This window comes from Cydia fagiglandana, chromosome 16, assembly GCF_963556715.1.
Source record: "Cydia fagiglandana chromosome 16, ilCydFagi1.1, whole genome shotgun sequence".
Classification (NCBI taxonomy): Eukaryota; Metazoa; Arthropoda; class Insecta; order Lepidoptera; family Tortricidae; genus Cydia; species Cydia fagiglandana.
The window spans coordinates 12,189,487-12,203,020 of NC_085947.1; the positions used below are offsets into that span (position 1 = coordinate 12,189,487).

The 13,534-nt window shown below is 37.5% G+C and overlaps 2 protein-coding genes across 2 annotated transcripts; one reads left to right on the forward strand and one right to left on the reverse strand.

The window, feature by feature from the left end:
* Positions 1-566: 566 nt before the first annotated feature.
* LOC134671991 (putative GPI-anchor transamidase) lies at positions 567-5,078 on the reverse strand. Its single transcript, XM_063529889.1, has 7 exons — positions 4,896-5,078; positions 4,543-4,821; positions 3,762-3,970; positions 3,119-3,236; positions 2,683-2,793; positions 1,879-2,060; positions 567-688 (listed from the first exon to the last, which is right to left on the reverse strand). Exons 1-7 carry the CDS (start codon positions 4,965-4,967, stop codon positions 616-618), a joined length of 1,044 nt encoding a protein of 347 aa, XP_063385959.1. The 5' UTR covers positions 4,968-5,078; the 3' UTR covers positions 567-615.
* A 284-nt stretch (positions 5,079-5,362) lies between these two features.
* LOC134672008 (ras-related protein Rab-43) lies at positions 5,363-9,835 on the forward strand. The gene is made up of 4 exons (XM_063529907.1): positions 5,363-5,651; positions 5,727-5,811; positions 5,913-6,169; positions 7,623-9,835. Exons 1-4 carry the CDS (start codon positions 5,442-5,444, stop codon positions 7,722-7,724), a joined length of 654 nt encoding a protein of 217 aa, XP_063385977.1. The 5' UTR covers positions 5,363-5,441; the 3' UTR covers positions 7,725-9,835.
* Positions 9,836-13,534: the final 3,699 nt, after the last annotated feature.

The window sequence follows — 13,534 nt, forward strand, 5'->3', positions numbered from 1 at the left end:
CCTTCCCATGAAATTCACTAATTCCTAATTGGCTACTCTAAAAGGCTGTCTAAAATCAAATTGAATAAACTGACAGATTTTTAACCTTTTGACCGTCAACGAAGTCAACTGACGCGCGCGACTACAACCCAATATCAACCTTCGTGCATTCCCACAAGGTTCATGATGACACACAGCGTTCAAAAGGTTAAAATTACATTTATATTAATACTGGTCACTTAATGGCTTCTCTACACGATGGGCCAACGCCGGCCACTCCAAGGGACGCAGCCATGCGATAGAATGAGATAGCAATATCACTTGCTCCTTCTAACGCATAAATGCGTCCCTTGGAGTGGCCGGCGCTGGGCCATCGTGAAGAGGAGCCATAAGATATTCACTCCCAAGAACACGTATTATATGTGTATTCATTTTGTACTGGAAATGGGGCGCCCGGCACCGAAAGTGTTAAGGACGGTTTTCTTGTAAAACCAAATGCATGATTTTTTCCTAGATTTAACACCTCCTCTATGCATAAAATAGGAAATCAGGTTTTGATTTGGTTATTAAAAATGCCTCACATACAAAATTAAAGTTTATTAATACCTTTGTTCGTGTGTAGTTACACTCTTTGGACTAGTTAGTTTCCACCAGATGCACTGGGAACTGCGGCAGGTAACTCCGCTTCTCTGGTAACACAGGTTTCAGTCTGAAATACAAGAAACATAACTTACAATAAAATAATTTATAATTTCTCAGCTAACCCGCCACACATTGCCTGGTTTGAAAAGACGGACATAAAAAGTCTAAGATATTAAAAAACCAATGCTACCTAATATTTATAATTCGTAAGCCCCGAAAGACAATAATCGCTATGACCCATGCCTGTGCAGTGTGCACACCGGCTGCGTGTGCGTGACGTGCGGCGGCGGCGTTGTAGTATACAGATCCTTATGAGAGATGGCACACCGCTTGCGTGACGTGTGCGTGTGCGGCTCCAACATTTTAGCGCACGCACACGCGCATGTCACGCACACGCAAGCCGGTGTGGCTCGGCCGGCCATTATACTTATGGAAAGGATCCATCAAAACGACGTCGAATTACGACACAACGAAGGGTAATTAGTTAGGAACATCGGGAGATACGTTATACTCGAATATGGAGTTAATTATACATTAAGTAAGTATGCAAATTTTAATATATGTATAATATATATTGAATATTATACAAAGGCAAATATACATTGAACATTTTAGGGTAGAAAGTAGAAAAGGGGCTTCAATCGATATGTGGAAGGGCGGCACCGTCGTCGAACCCACAAATGCCACCTGGCGGTGGACTTAAAGTGGTGCCGTGTGCATCGGATGCACATGCTGGTGGCGCGTATAACGGCGATACTGATCCTGCATCTCAGCCAGCCCAGTATACATCATATTATTATAGATTATGTAGGTATATGCCGGCGGCCGATCGTAAAATCAGGCATATCGTGAAATTTCTAGGCATATCGTGAAACGTGGAAATCTTTGACTCGTTCCCTGAGTCGACGAAGCCCCGCTACTCCTATTTCTGGGCAATTTGCCCTTCGGGCATCTGAAGCAACCTAACGAACCTATCTTACCTATATCTATATATTGGTTTCATGTGACTATCCTCAAAACAATACACAGGAAAATGACCGTAGTTATGCAGAAAACGACCAACTCAATTTTTTTATCAATGCAGAATGCGACCAAAGCTACTGAGTTAGGGTGTAAGTCACTTTGACAAAAATAAAAAGTTGGTCGCTTTCTACATAACTACGGTCAAATTACGATCAGCCTGATCTTACGATTGGCCGCCGACATATACATACCATAAATATCCTCTTCTCACCATAACATTAGGTATCAACTTACTCTGGCTCAGTCTTTCTCTTCCTCTTAGGTATGTCCAGTATATCTATAGGGTCGGTGGTGACGACGACGGGTCTCACGGACCCGAAGAAGTCTGTGATGGGCACCCGGCTCGGGTCGCGCTTGAACAGGTCGCGGCGGACGCCCACCGTCGACAGGCACGCGCTTTTAGGGCATACGGCTAGCTGTAACAAGTATTAAATTACATATATTAAGAACTGGTCACTCACGTATTTTACGTCGAAAAGCGTTCGACATGTTTCACTCCGTACCGAGGAATATCATCAGGAGCTTGCGTTGACGGCGGCGCGGACTGCGGGCCGCAGCGCTCCGCGCCCGATGACTCTAATATGTCTGTGTCTCACGGAAGCTTTGTTATAAAGTATTGAATTATCAATAGGTACAAGGCTCCACTTGAGAATATTTGGAAAATTTCTGATATTTTTGTATAGTACTCGAAATTTACTATTTCAAAAGTTAGAGTTTCCTTTAAACATCTAAAGCAGCGGTCGGCAACCAGCGGCCCGCGGGCCGCATCCGGCCCGCGAACCTCTCACTTGCCGCCCGCGAGCCTCCCTGGCTATTTCGTATGTAATATTGACAAATGACAATGTCTGATAAAGTCATAAATATTAACAAAGTGCGGCCCGCGACCACTTCGTTGACTGCTATGTGGCCCTTGGCTGCTAAAAGGTTGCCGACCGCTGAATTCTAAAGCACAAAACAATATTGGGGTGTGTTAACTATTATTTTCCTTAGCTTAAGTTGGATTCGCAATACCTACATTTTTTAACAAGCAATACTTACAAATTCTGACATAGTTTTGTGTGTGTTAGGATGCACATTCTCAAGGAACTCCAGCACATAGTATGTGTATCTGTCTATGATGTACACGCCGATCGCGGAGTCCACGTGATGCTGAACAATAAATAACCTAATGTTAGTTTATGATAATATTATTGATACATTTATAACAGTGTAGGAGTTACTAACACTATTGATGGGCAATCCCTCAAACTTAAGCCCGCTCCACACTTGCGTTCGCGGCTTCGCGCCGCGATTCGCGCACGAGTGTAGAGCGGACTTTACAAAAGTGCCAAATAAAAAACCACCCACAAGACAAAACTTGTCAAGACAAATTGCGATTATAATTTGTCTCAAAAAACGTTTAAGAAAAAAACAAAAATAAAAACAGATTAAAATTAAAATTTAATTTATTAAGTAAGTATATGAAAACTCTTACCGAAAGTGAATCTTCACCAACTAAACTGCTAGCAGTGGCCAAAATGTTTGGAGAATAGAACTTCTCATACATAGATGATGCTTGACATGTGTCTATTATGAAGAAAATCTCATTATACCTGAAAAATAAACAAAATCTTTGTATAATAATCAACTTTATATAGACTTACCCCACTAAGGCCTAGTTTACCCTCTGGGATGGGAGATCAGATGGCAGTCGCTTTCGTAAAAGTGCCAACGCCAATTCTTGGGTTAGTTGCCAAGTGGACCTCAGGCTCTCATGAGCCGTGGCAAAATGCCGGGACAACGCGAGGAAGATGATGAGACCTACCACACTAGTGTATTTTTGAGACTACACTATAGTGTAGTGTGTGAGAGTTGGGAGAATCAGTGCCCACTCAGCGGTAACACAATATTCACAAGTAGCATTGCATTACCATCGGCAACTTGCACAGATAGATTAATCAACAAATGAAAAATAGATTTCTGAGTTTGCTAGAACATACCTTAACTTAATTATGTAATTATCTACATTTTATGTTTATGAATGTCTACTCATCTGCAATTAAAATGGTTTTTTTTGTGGTTGATTATACCATATTAATCTATTGTACTTATTTACATGAAATTAATTAAATAAAAACCTTCTCTTCTGCCACATCTGCTCAAGGGCATCAGCAAGCTCCTGGCTTGTCACCTCCTCCGAGTCTTGGAACTTGAGGAACCCATCCCCACCATGTCCAGTTAAGTAGATCAGTATGTTGCTGCCCTCATCAGTGAGGAGTCGCTTGGAGCGAGGGGTGTCAGGGGGCAGGCGGCCGGTGAGGAGACGGACAAAGTTCTCTACTGAAACCTGAGAACATGAAATTTGTCAAGCTTTTGTTTAGTTGTACAAAATGATAGCAGTATAGTAGTTTTATTTTTCCTTGTGCTGCAATAGGTTAACTATTGATATTAAAATATGTACTTATACAACTAGAGAACACATCAAAAAATATTAATATTTTGGTTTGTATTGGTTTTTAGGGTTCCCTCACGAACCGTGATAGCTAGACAGTTGAAATTTTCACAGATGATGTATTTCTGTTGCCACTATAACAACAAATACTAAAAACAGAATAAAATAAAGATTTAAGTGGGGCTCCCATACAACAAACGTGATTTTTGACCGAAGTTAAGCAACGTCGGGCAGGGTCAGTACTTGGACGGGTGACCTTTTTTTGCATTATGGTACGGAACCCTTCGTATGCGAGTCCGACTCGTACCTGTCCGGTTTTTAAATACACTACCTATAGATGTATAAGTTATGTCTGGGACAACTTCATTATTCATGAATCTCCAAAGATTCCCTAGGAATATTAGAAAGACTTTAAAAGCTTTTTATACCATATTAGCAATAAGAAAGAATATGAATGCAACCTTTACCTCATAACCTCTATAATCCACCTCAACATCATCTCCATACACGTTAATCTGCTCATGAGCATTATTGAATATGGTCGCCGGGCGCGGGTTCCGCGGGTTACACGCCATGTCGTCCGATATCATGAGGATAATCTGGCTGTCCGGTATCCCGAGCCGCTTGACGCTCCGATAGATGGACAACACGTTCGCTACATGCCGGTAGTTGAACCAAAACCGGCTCGTGTCTACTAACACGGCCCAGTTGTTAGTGTGGTTCGACTTTTGGAACTTTTCCGGAATCTGGAAATAACGTTTCTTATAGAAAATGTTTTCCTGTTGGAGGCTTGGGAACAAAATATTTTGTAAATAAGTACCTCTATTGAGAATATACATAGTACAGCAGTTATGATAGTAAGGACGAAGGAAATTGTTTTTGATATCAACATTTTGTGCACATTAGCACGAGTATTAATTCATTAAATTATTGAAACAGGAAAAACTACGGCTAATAGCGATAAGATTAGTTTTTATTTTTAGCTGTCAATGTCAATTGTCAACCCGCCCATCTTGTCATCTTGATAATTTGTTTGGGCCTATTATAAAACGGCTACATTTAATAACACTTCTATACATTAAAAAGCACACTCAAATAGCTCTCAAAATTATTTTTTCTATAGTTATATCTCGCTTTAATAAATATTATATTATAGCTGCGCCTCTCTCATCCACTTTTCTTTGCTATGTTTGAGATACAACTAAAAACGTGATTAAAAATGCGATTTTGATGTCCAGAGAGAAAAGACCTCCGAGATGTCATTCAACGAAATGACATTTCTAGTTCAGTCAAACTGAAAGAAAAATGGAAAGGACGTAAACAGAAAATTACAATAAATTTAATTAAAATATTATACTCTCTAATCATGAGTAACCGTAATCCAAATACATTGATGAGTGTCCCAGACGAACAGTTTGACTATCTATTTAAAATTGTGTTAATCGGAGACTGTGGCACTGGAAAAACATGCATTGTGCAACGATTGAAATCAGGGAATTTTATTGAAAGGCACGGGAATACGATAGGCGTTGACTTTTCTATGAAAACACTAATAGTAGACGGAAAGAGGGTCAAGGTTAGTGAATCTAATTTAATTTCTACAGCGAATAATCTTTGAATGTTATAAAAACGAAGTTATTTGGTGTTTTAGCTGCAAATATGGGATACGGCCGGTCAGGAACGCTTCAGGACAATCACCCAGAGCTATTATCGTTCCGCAAATGGAGTAATTATTGGTAATTATTTTGATAAAGTAATGACGATTGCGTGTCACGCCCATTCATGCATGATAGAATAAACATGACCACTTACTCAACATAGTAACTTTTTATTTCAGTATATGACATTACGAAGCGTTCGACATTCTTATCCCTCCAAAAATGGATTGAGGAGGTGAGACGGTATACATCATCAAATGTGATAGTGTCGCTGATTGGTAACAAATGTGATTTGGCGGAGCAACGGGAGGTTGAGCCAGATGAGCCAAAATCTTTCTGCCGCTATGTGCCAGAGATTATGTTTGTTTTGGAGACATCTGCAAAAGACAACACTAATGTTGAGGACACATTCCGGAGCTTAGCCACTGAATTAAAGGTAACTTAAAGTTAAATTAAATATAATTGTTTTAAAGTTATTAATATAAATTTGCTTCCTTCATACAAATTAAATGAGATTATGACCTTCCGTCAAGTAAATTGATGATTTACTGAAAAGTTTATTTTGATAACTCCACTCATTTACTGTGGATCCTATCTTTTTGTAATTTTAACTATTTCTTTTTTTATAATGCCACAAGGTTTTTTCTGCCATCCTAAATCTAAGAAGCTGCTAAAGTCTTCCAGAATAGAACACTTTATTGGGCATTTAATTAAAGGTTTACAATGTTGCAAATATGACCTCCATATTATTAACTATAGCCATAAAAAAGCCATAATCTGCCCACACAAATAGATGAGCAAAAAAGTATTTATAAGTCAATTTAATTTGCAAGTCTGCTATATTGTACTTCAAGGTCTTGTGTACTAGTCAATAGTGACATTCTTTTTCTTCTTTATCTCTGGTCGGGTCAAAGATGTTTCACATAACATATCTTGGCAATATAACTTGGCAAGGGTAATTTGTCACTAGACTAGAGCATAAATGCAGAGAATCACATTCTTTTTCTTATGCTACTATTACCAACCCTAAAAAAGAGATGAGTTTAGGTTTTTTTTTTCTGTTAGTGACAAAACTTATATGCCAACCTATAAACATCGAATAAATAATTAAATGTATAAGAATAATAATAGTATTATGTAAGAGACAGAAAATACCAGTTATACAAAATTTAGGTTAGGGGTCATCCATTAATTACATCACACGTTTAGGGGGAGGGAGGGGGTCAAGGAAATGTGACATATTGTGACATGGGGGAGGGGGGAGACACAAACTTTGTGACGTCACTTTAACTTCATCAGTAACCGAAAATTTATTTGAATTATTTTATTCGCTGTACATTTAAATAACAAGTTTTTAAAACGATAATCGTTTTTATTCGTTTAATTTTCTTTCCTAAGCAGTTTTGGGTTATAAAATTACTAATATTTATATCGTCAAAAATATTTTGATAAAATATTAATAATACTTAGGTACTTACTTAATTCGATTTGGCGATTTCATAGAAAAAATGTGACGTCACACTAGGGGGGAGGGGTTTGCCAAATGTGACCAAGTGTGACAAGAAGGGGGGAGGGGTCAAAAAACCTAGAAATTCGTGTGACGTAATTAATGGATGACCCCTTATAAGATTGATTAGATACTTACCATATTAAGTATGGTATGGGGTCCATTTTGACCCCATACCATGTATAGTTAACTCATCTAGTTAAGCTAATTGCCTTAATTTACTTGTTAAGTTTTCGTGACTAATTGTTGAATTCAATAAGATCATTACCATTATTGCCAGTTGACATGTAGAGTCGTGAAATATACGGGCTCCCTTACATTCCACGACTCTTCCCTTTCCACACAGACTCTATAAACACTGTATGGTATTGGCATATTTCAGAGGCAACATGACAATAGTGAAGGGCCGCCGGCAGAGTCTGACTCAGTAGTCCTTGGGGAGAGCCACTCCGTAAGCAGATGTCAACCTTGTCGCTCCTCTTAGATGTATCAGGTATTTTGTAAAAAAAACATTGTCACAATCTAGGCTATGTAATTTGATACCGTTAAATAATCAGGCCTCATTTCTAATTATTATTAGTTTTGTTGTTTCAAAACTTACGTTTTGGGGTTTTAATTCATTCAGATTTATGTTCGCAAAAAGTTTTAGTAGTGCATTATGATCATGCACATAAATAGGTAAATACTAAAACGCGACAACATTTTTATTGTGTAGTGCTAAAAATTCCATGTTATATATTCCAACCCAAAAATATGCAGTGGAAGATACTACCAACTAATATTTCGATAGATGGTCAGTAATAAACTAATAAAACAGAATTATATGCAATTACTAAGAAGAATTCAACTACCTATCAATGATATGAGGTTGATTCTCCTGAGAACAATGTATCAATAACTCTGCGCATAGTGTCATTACACTCATTACTTTCCAAGTAATGTTACTCATTTTCTGGTACCTGCGGGTTACTACGTCAGTAATGTTGAGGCCTGATGTTTACATCGTTTTGAGATTAACACACTTTTACAGTATTTGTTTATTCTTCTAATGTGCCTTTAGTCAAAAAATCAGGTTAGATGAAATTGGAGATGGATTTTTAAATGAGTTCTTGTACGCTTAGCCACTGGACTTATTCCTTAGGGGCTGTCCATAAATTACGTCATCGATTTTTGACGATTTTTGACCCCCCCCCCCCCCTATAATCATCCAAAAATCATGCTTCAAATGACCTAATTTCCTCCTACTTTATGCTACCGTCATCCGATGTCCAGACACCCCCCTAATTTGAAATATACATGACGTAATTTATGAATATATATGACGTAATTTATGAATAGCCCCTTATAAATGGTATAATTAACTATAATTTAATTTAGTAAAATACTACATTTGATGATTTTTTTGTTTATAGAATTGACAAATCTTGCGTCGTCATTTACATTACATTTGTAAAAATCTTTATTATGACTATCTAGTTTACTATAATCTGTATCTTTAGGTATTTAAATAAAAGTAAACAAACAATTTGTAAATTTTCGGATAGTAACATTTATTGGTTAACCGACCAATTACAAAACCGCCTGGATCAGTAACTAAACGTCCTGACTTTAACCTACATTATTTGATCGTGTAATGTTTTCATCTACTCTTAACTGGCTTCAGTCATTTGAGGGTAGATTTTGTTTACTTTTATTTAAATACCTAAAGATACAGAATATAGTGTAGTTACAATATTTTAATTTAATTTCATTTCAATATTGTATCAAAAAGTATGGTCGATCCAGCAACTCGTAAATCATAGGAAGTGAAGCATACCTAGCAAGTGTTGCACTTCACACTTTCTCAGGGAAAGTAAATTCCAAGTTAATTGGTTTTAGTCAGGTGTTTTATGTAGGCAGCAGTGGCGGAGCGTCCGTAGAAGGCGATTCCCATCGGCTTGTCTGCCACGCGCCGCCACTGGTAGGCAGCAATAAAACTCGGTTTTCACCGGCTTGCCATTGTTAAGGTGAAATGATCACAATCTATGGGTCTTGGTGTAAAGGTTAGTCAAATTAATATGTTCCGGTTTGCCTACTGATAACTTTGACGTCCTACCATTCAAACAGATTAATTAATTAGCAATCTTAAAGAGTTCATCAAACTTAGATACTTACCTAACAACTTTTATTGACATTTTGTAATCTCATTTTCTTAATAATATTCTTACTTTATATTTTAGTCACTATTTAATTTTAGTTGGTGCTCATAACAATGATCTTATAGTTTGTATAGTGGATGAATTTACGTATATGTAAATGGGCTCATTCGGTGGTAAGACTAGAGTTAAGATCATAAGTATCATGACCACCATCAGTTTCGATATTGTAAATAATTAGACTATGTAATTATACCACCTAGTCGAGACTGATATAAGCCATATATTAGTATTGATTGTAAACCCAGATTTGTATCCATATTTATTTAACAAGTAAGTAAAAACGTAGAGCATGTAATACTCAGTCCGGATTAATCAAAATTAAGCCCTTTTCCGTTGTATGAAGACTCATTTTGCTTCAACCTCATGCTTTAACGGATAAGTGTTTTTATTACGTGTTATATGCGCCCGGTTTTGGAACACATACAGCGCGCCACGTACGTCGGACTACCTACGCCCGACACTCTTAGTATGAGGGCGCCGAAGGCGCCCGGTTTTGTAACGCGTCCGGCGCGTGTATTGCTATAATAGTTTCATGCAAGACGGCGTTACAACATTTTTACGACTTTAAAGAATGTTTTGTATTTTTTGTTCTATTAACTATATGAACTATGCATAGGTACAACATTTTAATATTAATGAATGTTGACTTTTTATACATTATCTGAATTAATACAGTAAAATTATAAATTTTGCGTTTGCGTCAAATCCGGTAGTTCTGATTTTTTGCAGGCATGTTTATGATGTTGGCCCCAATGAATAATCCAAGTTTGTGACCTCGAGCGCCGAACGCAACTTTGTCAAAAATCGAATAAACGGCAATTTTTTTTAGATTTGGTCGATTATAACCCTTTAAGTACTAGTTTTTGATAGTAACTTCCTAGGGCGTTTTTAAAGTAGAATAAATTTGCTACAATAAGACACTAGAATTGTCTCTGTACATCTAATATTTTCCGAGATAAAGCCTTTCAAAATTTTATAATTTTACATCAGTTCTTAGCTATAATATAAGGGTTATGTAGGTAATTTATATGGAATTCATCACCGCCACGTTCTACAAACTATTTATTTTCCATAAAAAAATGTATGAGTGCCTATTTTGCTAAAATATCATAATCATAAACTAGTACTTTAGGGTTATAATCGCACAAATCTAAAAAAAATTGCGGTTTATTCGATTTTTGACAAAGTTGCGTTCGGCGCTCGAGGTCACAAACTTGGATTATTCATTGGGCCAACATCATAAACATGCCTGCAAAAAATCAGAACTACCGGATTTGACGCAAAAGAGCCAGGTTACAAAATTCGACAAAGTTACTGGATTAAATGTAAACCAGATTAGATCTCGAAGCGGTTAAAACATAGACTAGGAATCCTCTAGACCGAGTTTAGAGCAATTATTTCATGCAACCGATGATGCCAAATGGCGGGGGTGCGCGGGACGAGGTGAGCGAAACCCCGTGCCGTGATTGGTCCGTTCAAAGACACGGACGTCACACAAAGAGACTTTCGACTCGAACATGGAGTAAAATTACCGTATGCGTGGCAGAGGGGGAAGCGCGACTATGCTAAGTCTGGAGGATGTTTTGTCTGTGGGTTGAAATGAAAGATTTAAAGCTAATGCAAACGGCGGTTTTTGATGCGGTACATTCGGACATGTCTAACTCATAGGTTGTCATACATACTATGTATGCAAAAACTACTTTACTACACCCATTTTATTGGTTCCGTAGTCAACTAGGAACCCTCATAGTTTCGCCATATCCGTCTATCCGTTTGTGGCTTTATTTCGTGATCATGGCCATTTGGGGGCCTTAGTCAAGTTTGAAAATATATTGGAAGAATTGTCTTAAGCTGACCACTGACGAGCCTTCAAATGGATGCCGTTACAATGGGTTCATCCAAATGGACGGCATCCTAATATTAAACATTGTACGTTTTTGAATTTTGGATTACAGTCACGCTATTTGGACTGTTGGAAGGCTCGTCAGTGGTCACCTTTACTGCCCTGTCGATATTATCTAATATAAAGACTACAATTATTGCCTAATACGTATGCGTGATATGTTGCGTGTGTGAATTGTTAGAACATCGCATGTGTATCGCTTCTAAAGGTGGCCACTGACGAGCCTTCCAACAGTCCAAATAGCGTGGCTGCAATCCAAAATCGGTCCGTGAATGTCAAAAACGTACAATGTTTAATATTAGGATGCCTTCCATTTGGATGAATCCATTGGAAGGCTCGTCAGTGGCCTGCTTATAGGGAATGCAAATCGGTTATTTTTTGTATGGAAATAATCGGTTATTAACCGAAACCATACAAAAAATAACCGATTTGCATTCCCTACCTGCTTAATACCGATAAAACCGCCGTGCGCGTCGGCCCTAAATGTTCCGAAGCATTGCATGTGTTCATATTGAGGCAAATCAATTAGTAGGTGCTTCTGTAAGCAATCGGATTAAACGTTTTTATTTAAACAAATATGTGTAAAATAGCCAAATTAGGCTAAAGTGCGTCGTTTGTACTTTTGTAAGAACTTCTATGAAATTATGACGTATAAATGACTTATGCTCTGTGTGGTCGAAATTGTTGCAGAGTTATCTTGTTTTAACTCTACGAGCTTCTTAGGAATTAAAAACCGAAATTGGCTATGATATTGATTGAAACAAAGATAGAATAGAGTTGCCCTACTTATTTAATGAAAAAATATTCACATTTAAAATCACAAAGTTTTTATAAACACTTGTGTATTGCAAGAATAGTGCGTAGCTTTCAAACAGAGCCCGATGGCTAATCCTATTGTCTATTGTTAAGTAAAACCGCACGTGCTACTTACCTGCAAAAAAAGGTCTTCATTATTCTATTTGGCACCTGACCGCGGGCTAGTCCAACGCTCAAAAAACCAGTGTAGGTGCGCTCTCCGATAACGCGCCTTTGTTACGCATCTCGATGACACATTTGACTGGTTCTGTAGCGTTCGACTCGCCGGCACTCAATAACTGAAGTACGTATTTTTTATGCAGGTGGTTGTGGCACGTGGCACGAGCGGTTTTACTTAACAATAGACAATAGGATTAGCCATCGGGCTCTGTTTGAAAGCTACGCACTATATCTGCCGTAACTTGTCTTGTAACTAATGATCTTTTAGTAAAATAAAATACATTTTGTATTATACAGGGTGGAAAGGCACGACGATCCTTCCCGGAAGTATTAGGTCGTTTAAGTGATACAGAGCAGATTGGTAATGGTAAGAATCGTTAATTGAGTAAAAAATAAAAATACCAAATTTTCTACTTTTTAACTTTGGTGATAACCCTATAGCATGTGCACATGACGGCTAGGTTAAGGATCTCCGTCGGGAAAGCTCGGGACTTTACGCTTTTTTCCGATCGTTGACAGAATCGCAATGATGTATGAATGACGCATAAATGACAAATAAATCAAATGAATGCAAAAATATTACAAACAATTTAATTACTTTTTGCCAATATTTAAAACTATCTTCTCTTCACATACGGTTTTCAAATGTACCTCCGTGTCTTATAATGTAATCATAATCATAATCATAATCATTTATTCGATGCAATCCATGGTGTTTATAAAGGTGTTTAAGTTTCATTCAGTACAGCATGGACCCTACTAGGGCGTGGCAACATATTATACGTAAAAAAAGTAAGATATTTAAACATTCATACATTATATAACTATTTATAATTTGTCAAGCTATTTCCGTCAGTAGAGAAAAGCGGTAAATTTGGAAAAATGTAGGCGCGAGGAGTTCGCATCCCAAAAAAGGTTTAAATTTCTTGCCTTTTTCTACTGACAAACTTGTTTGACTGTCTATATTTATTATTTTAGGTAATTAAACTAATTAAATAGGTCACAATATGCTATAGTCCATATACTTTACTATTTAATTGTCCATAAACTCTTGCAAAGTGTATGGGCATTTGGTTAAAAGGTAAGTCTTGAGCTTATTTACAAAGCTATTATATTTATTTTCATTTTTTATATACTGAGGGATGTGGTTATATATTCGAATGGACATTGAGTAAGGGCCTTTGTTGAAGAAATGTAGGTTAGCGGGAACTGCTTGTA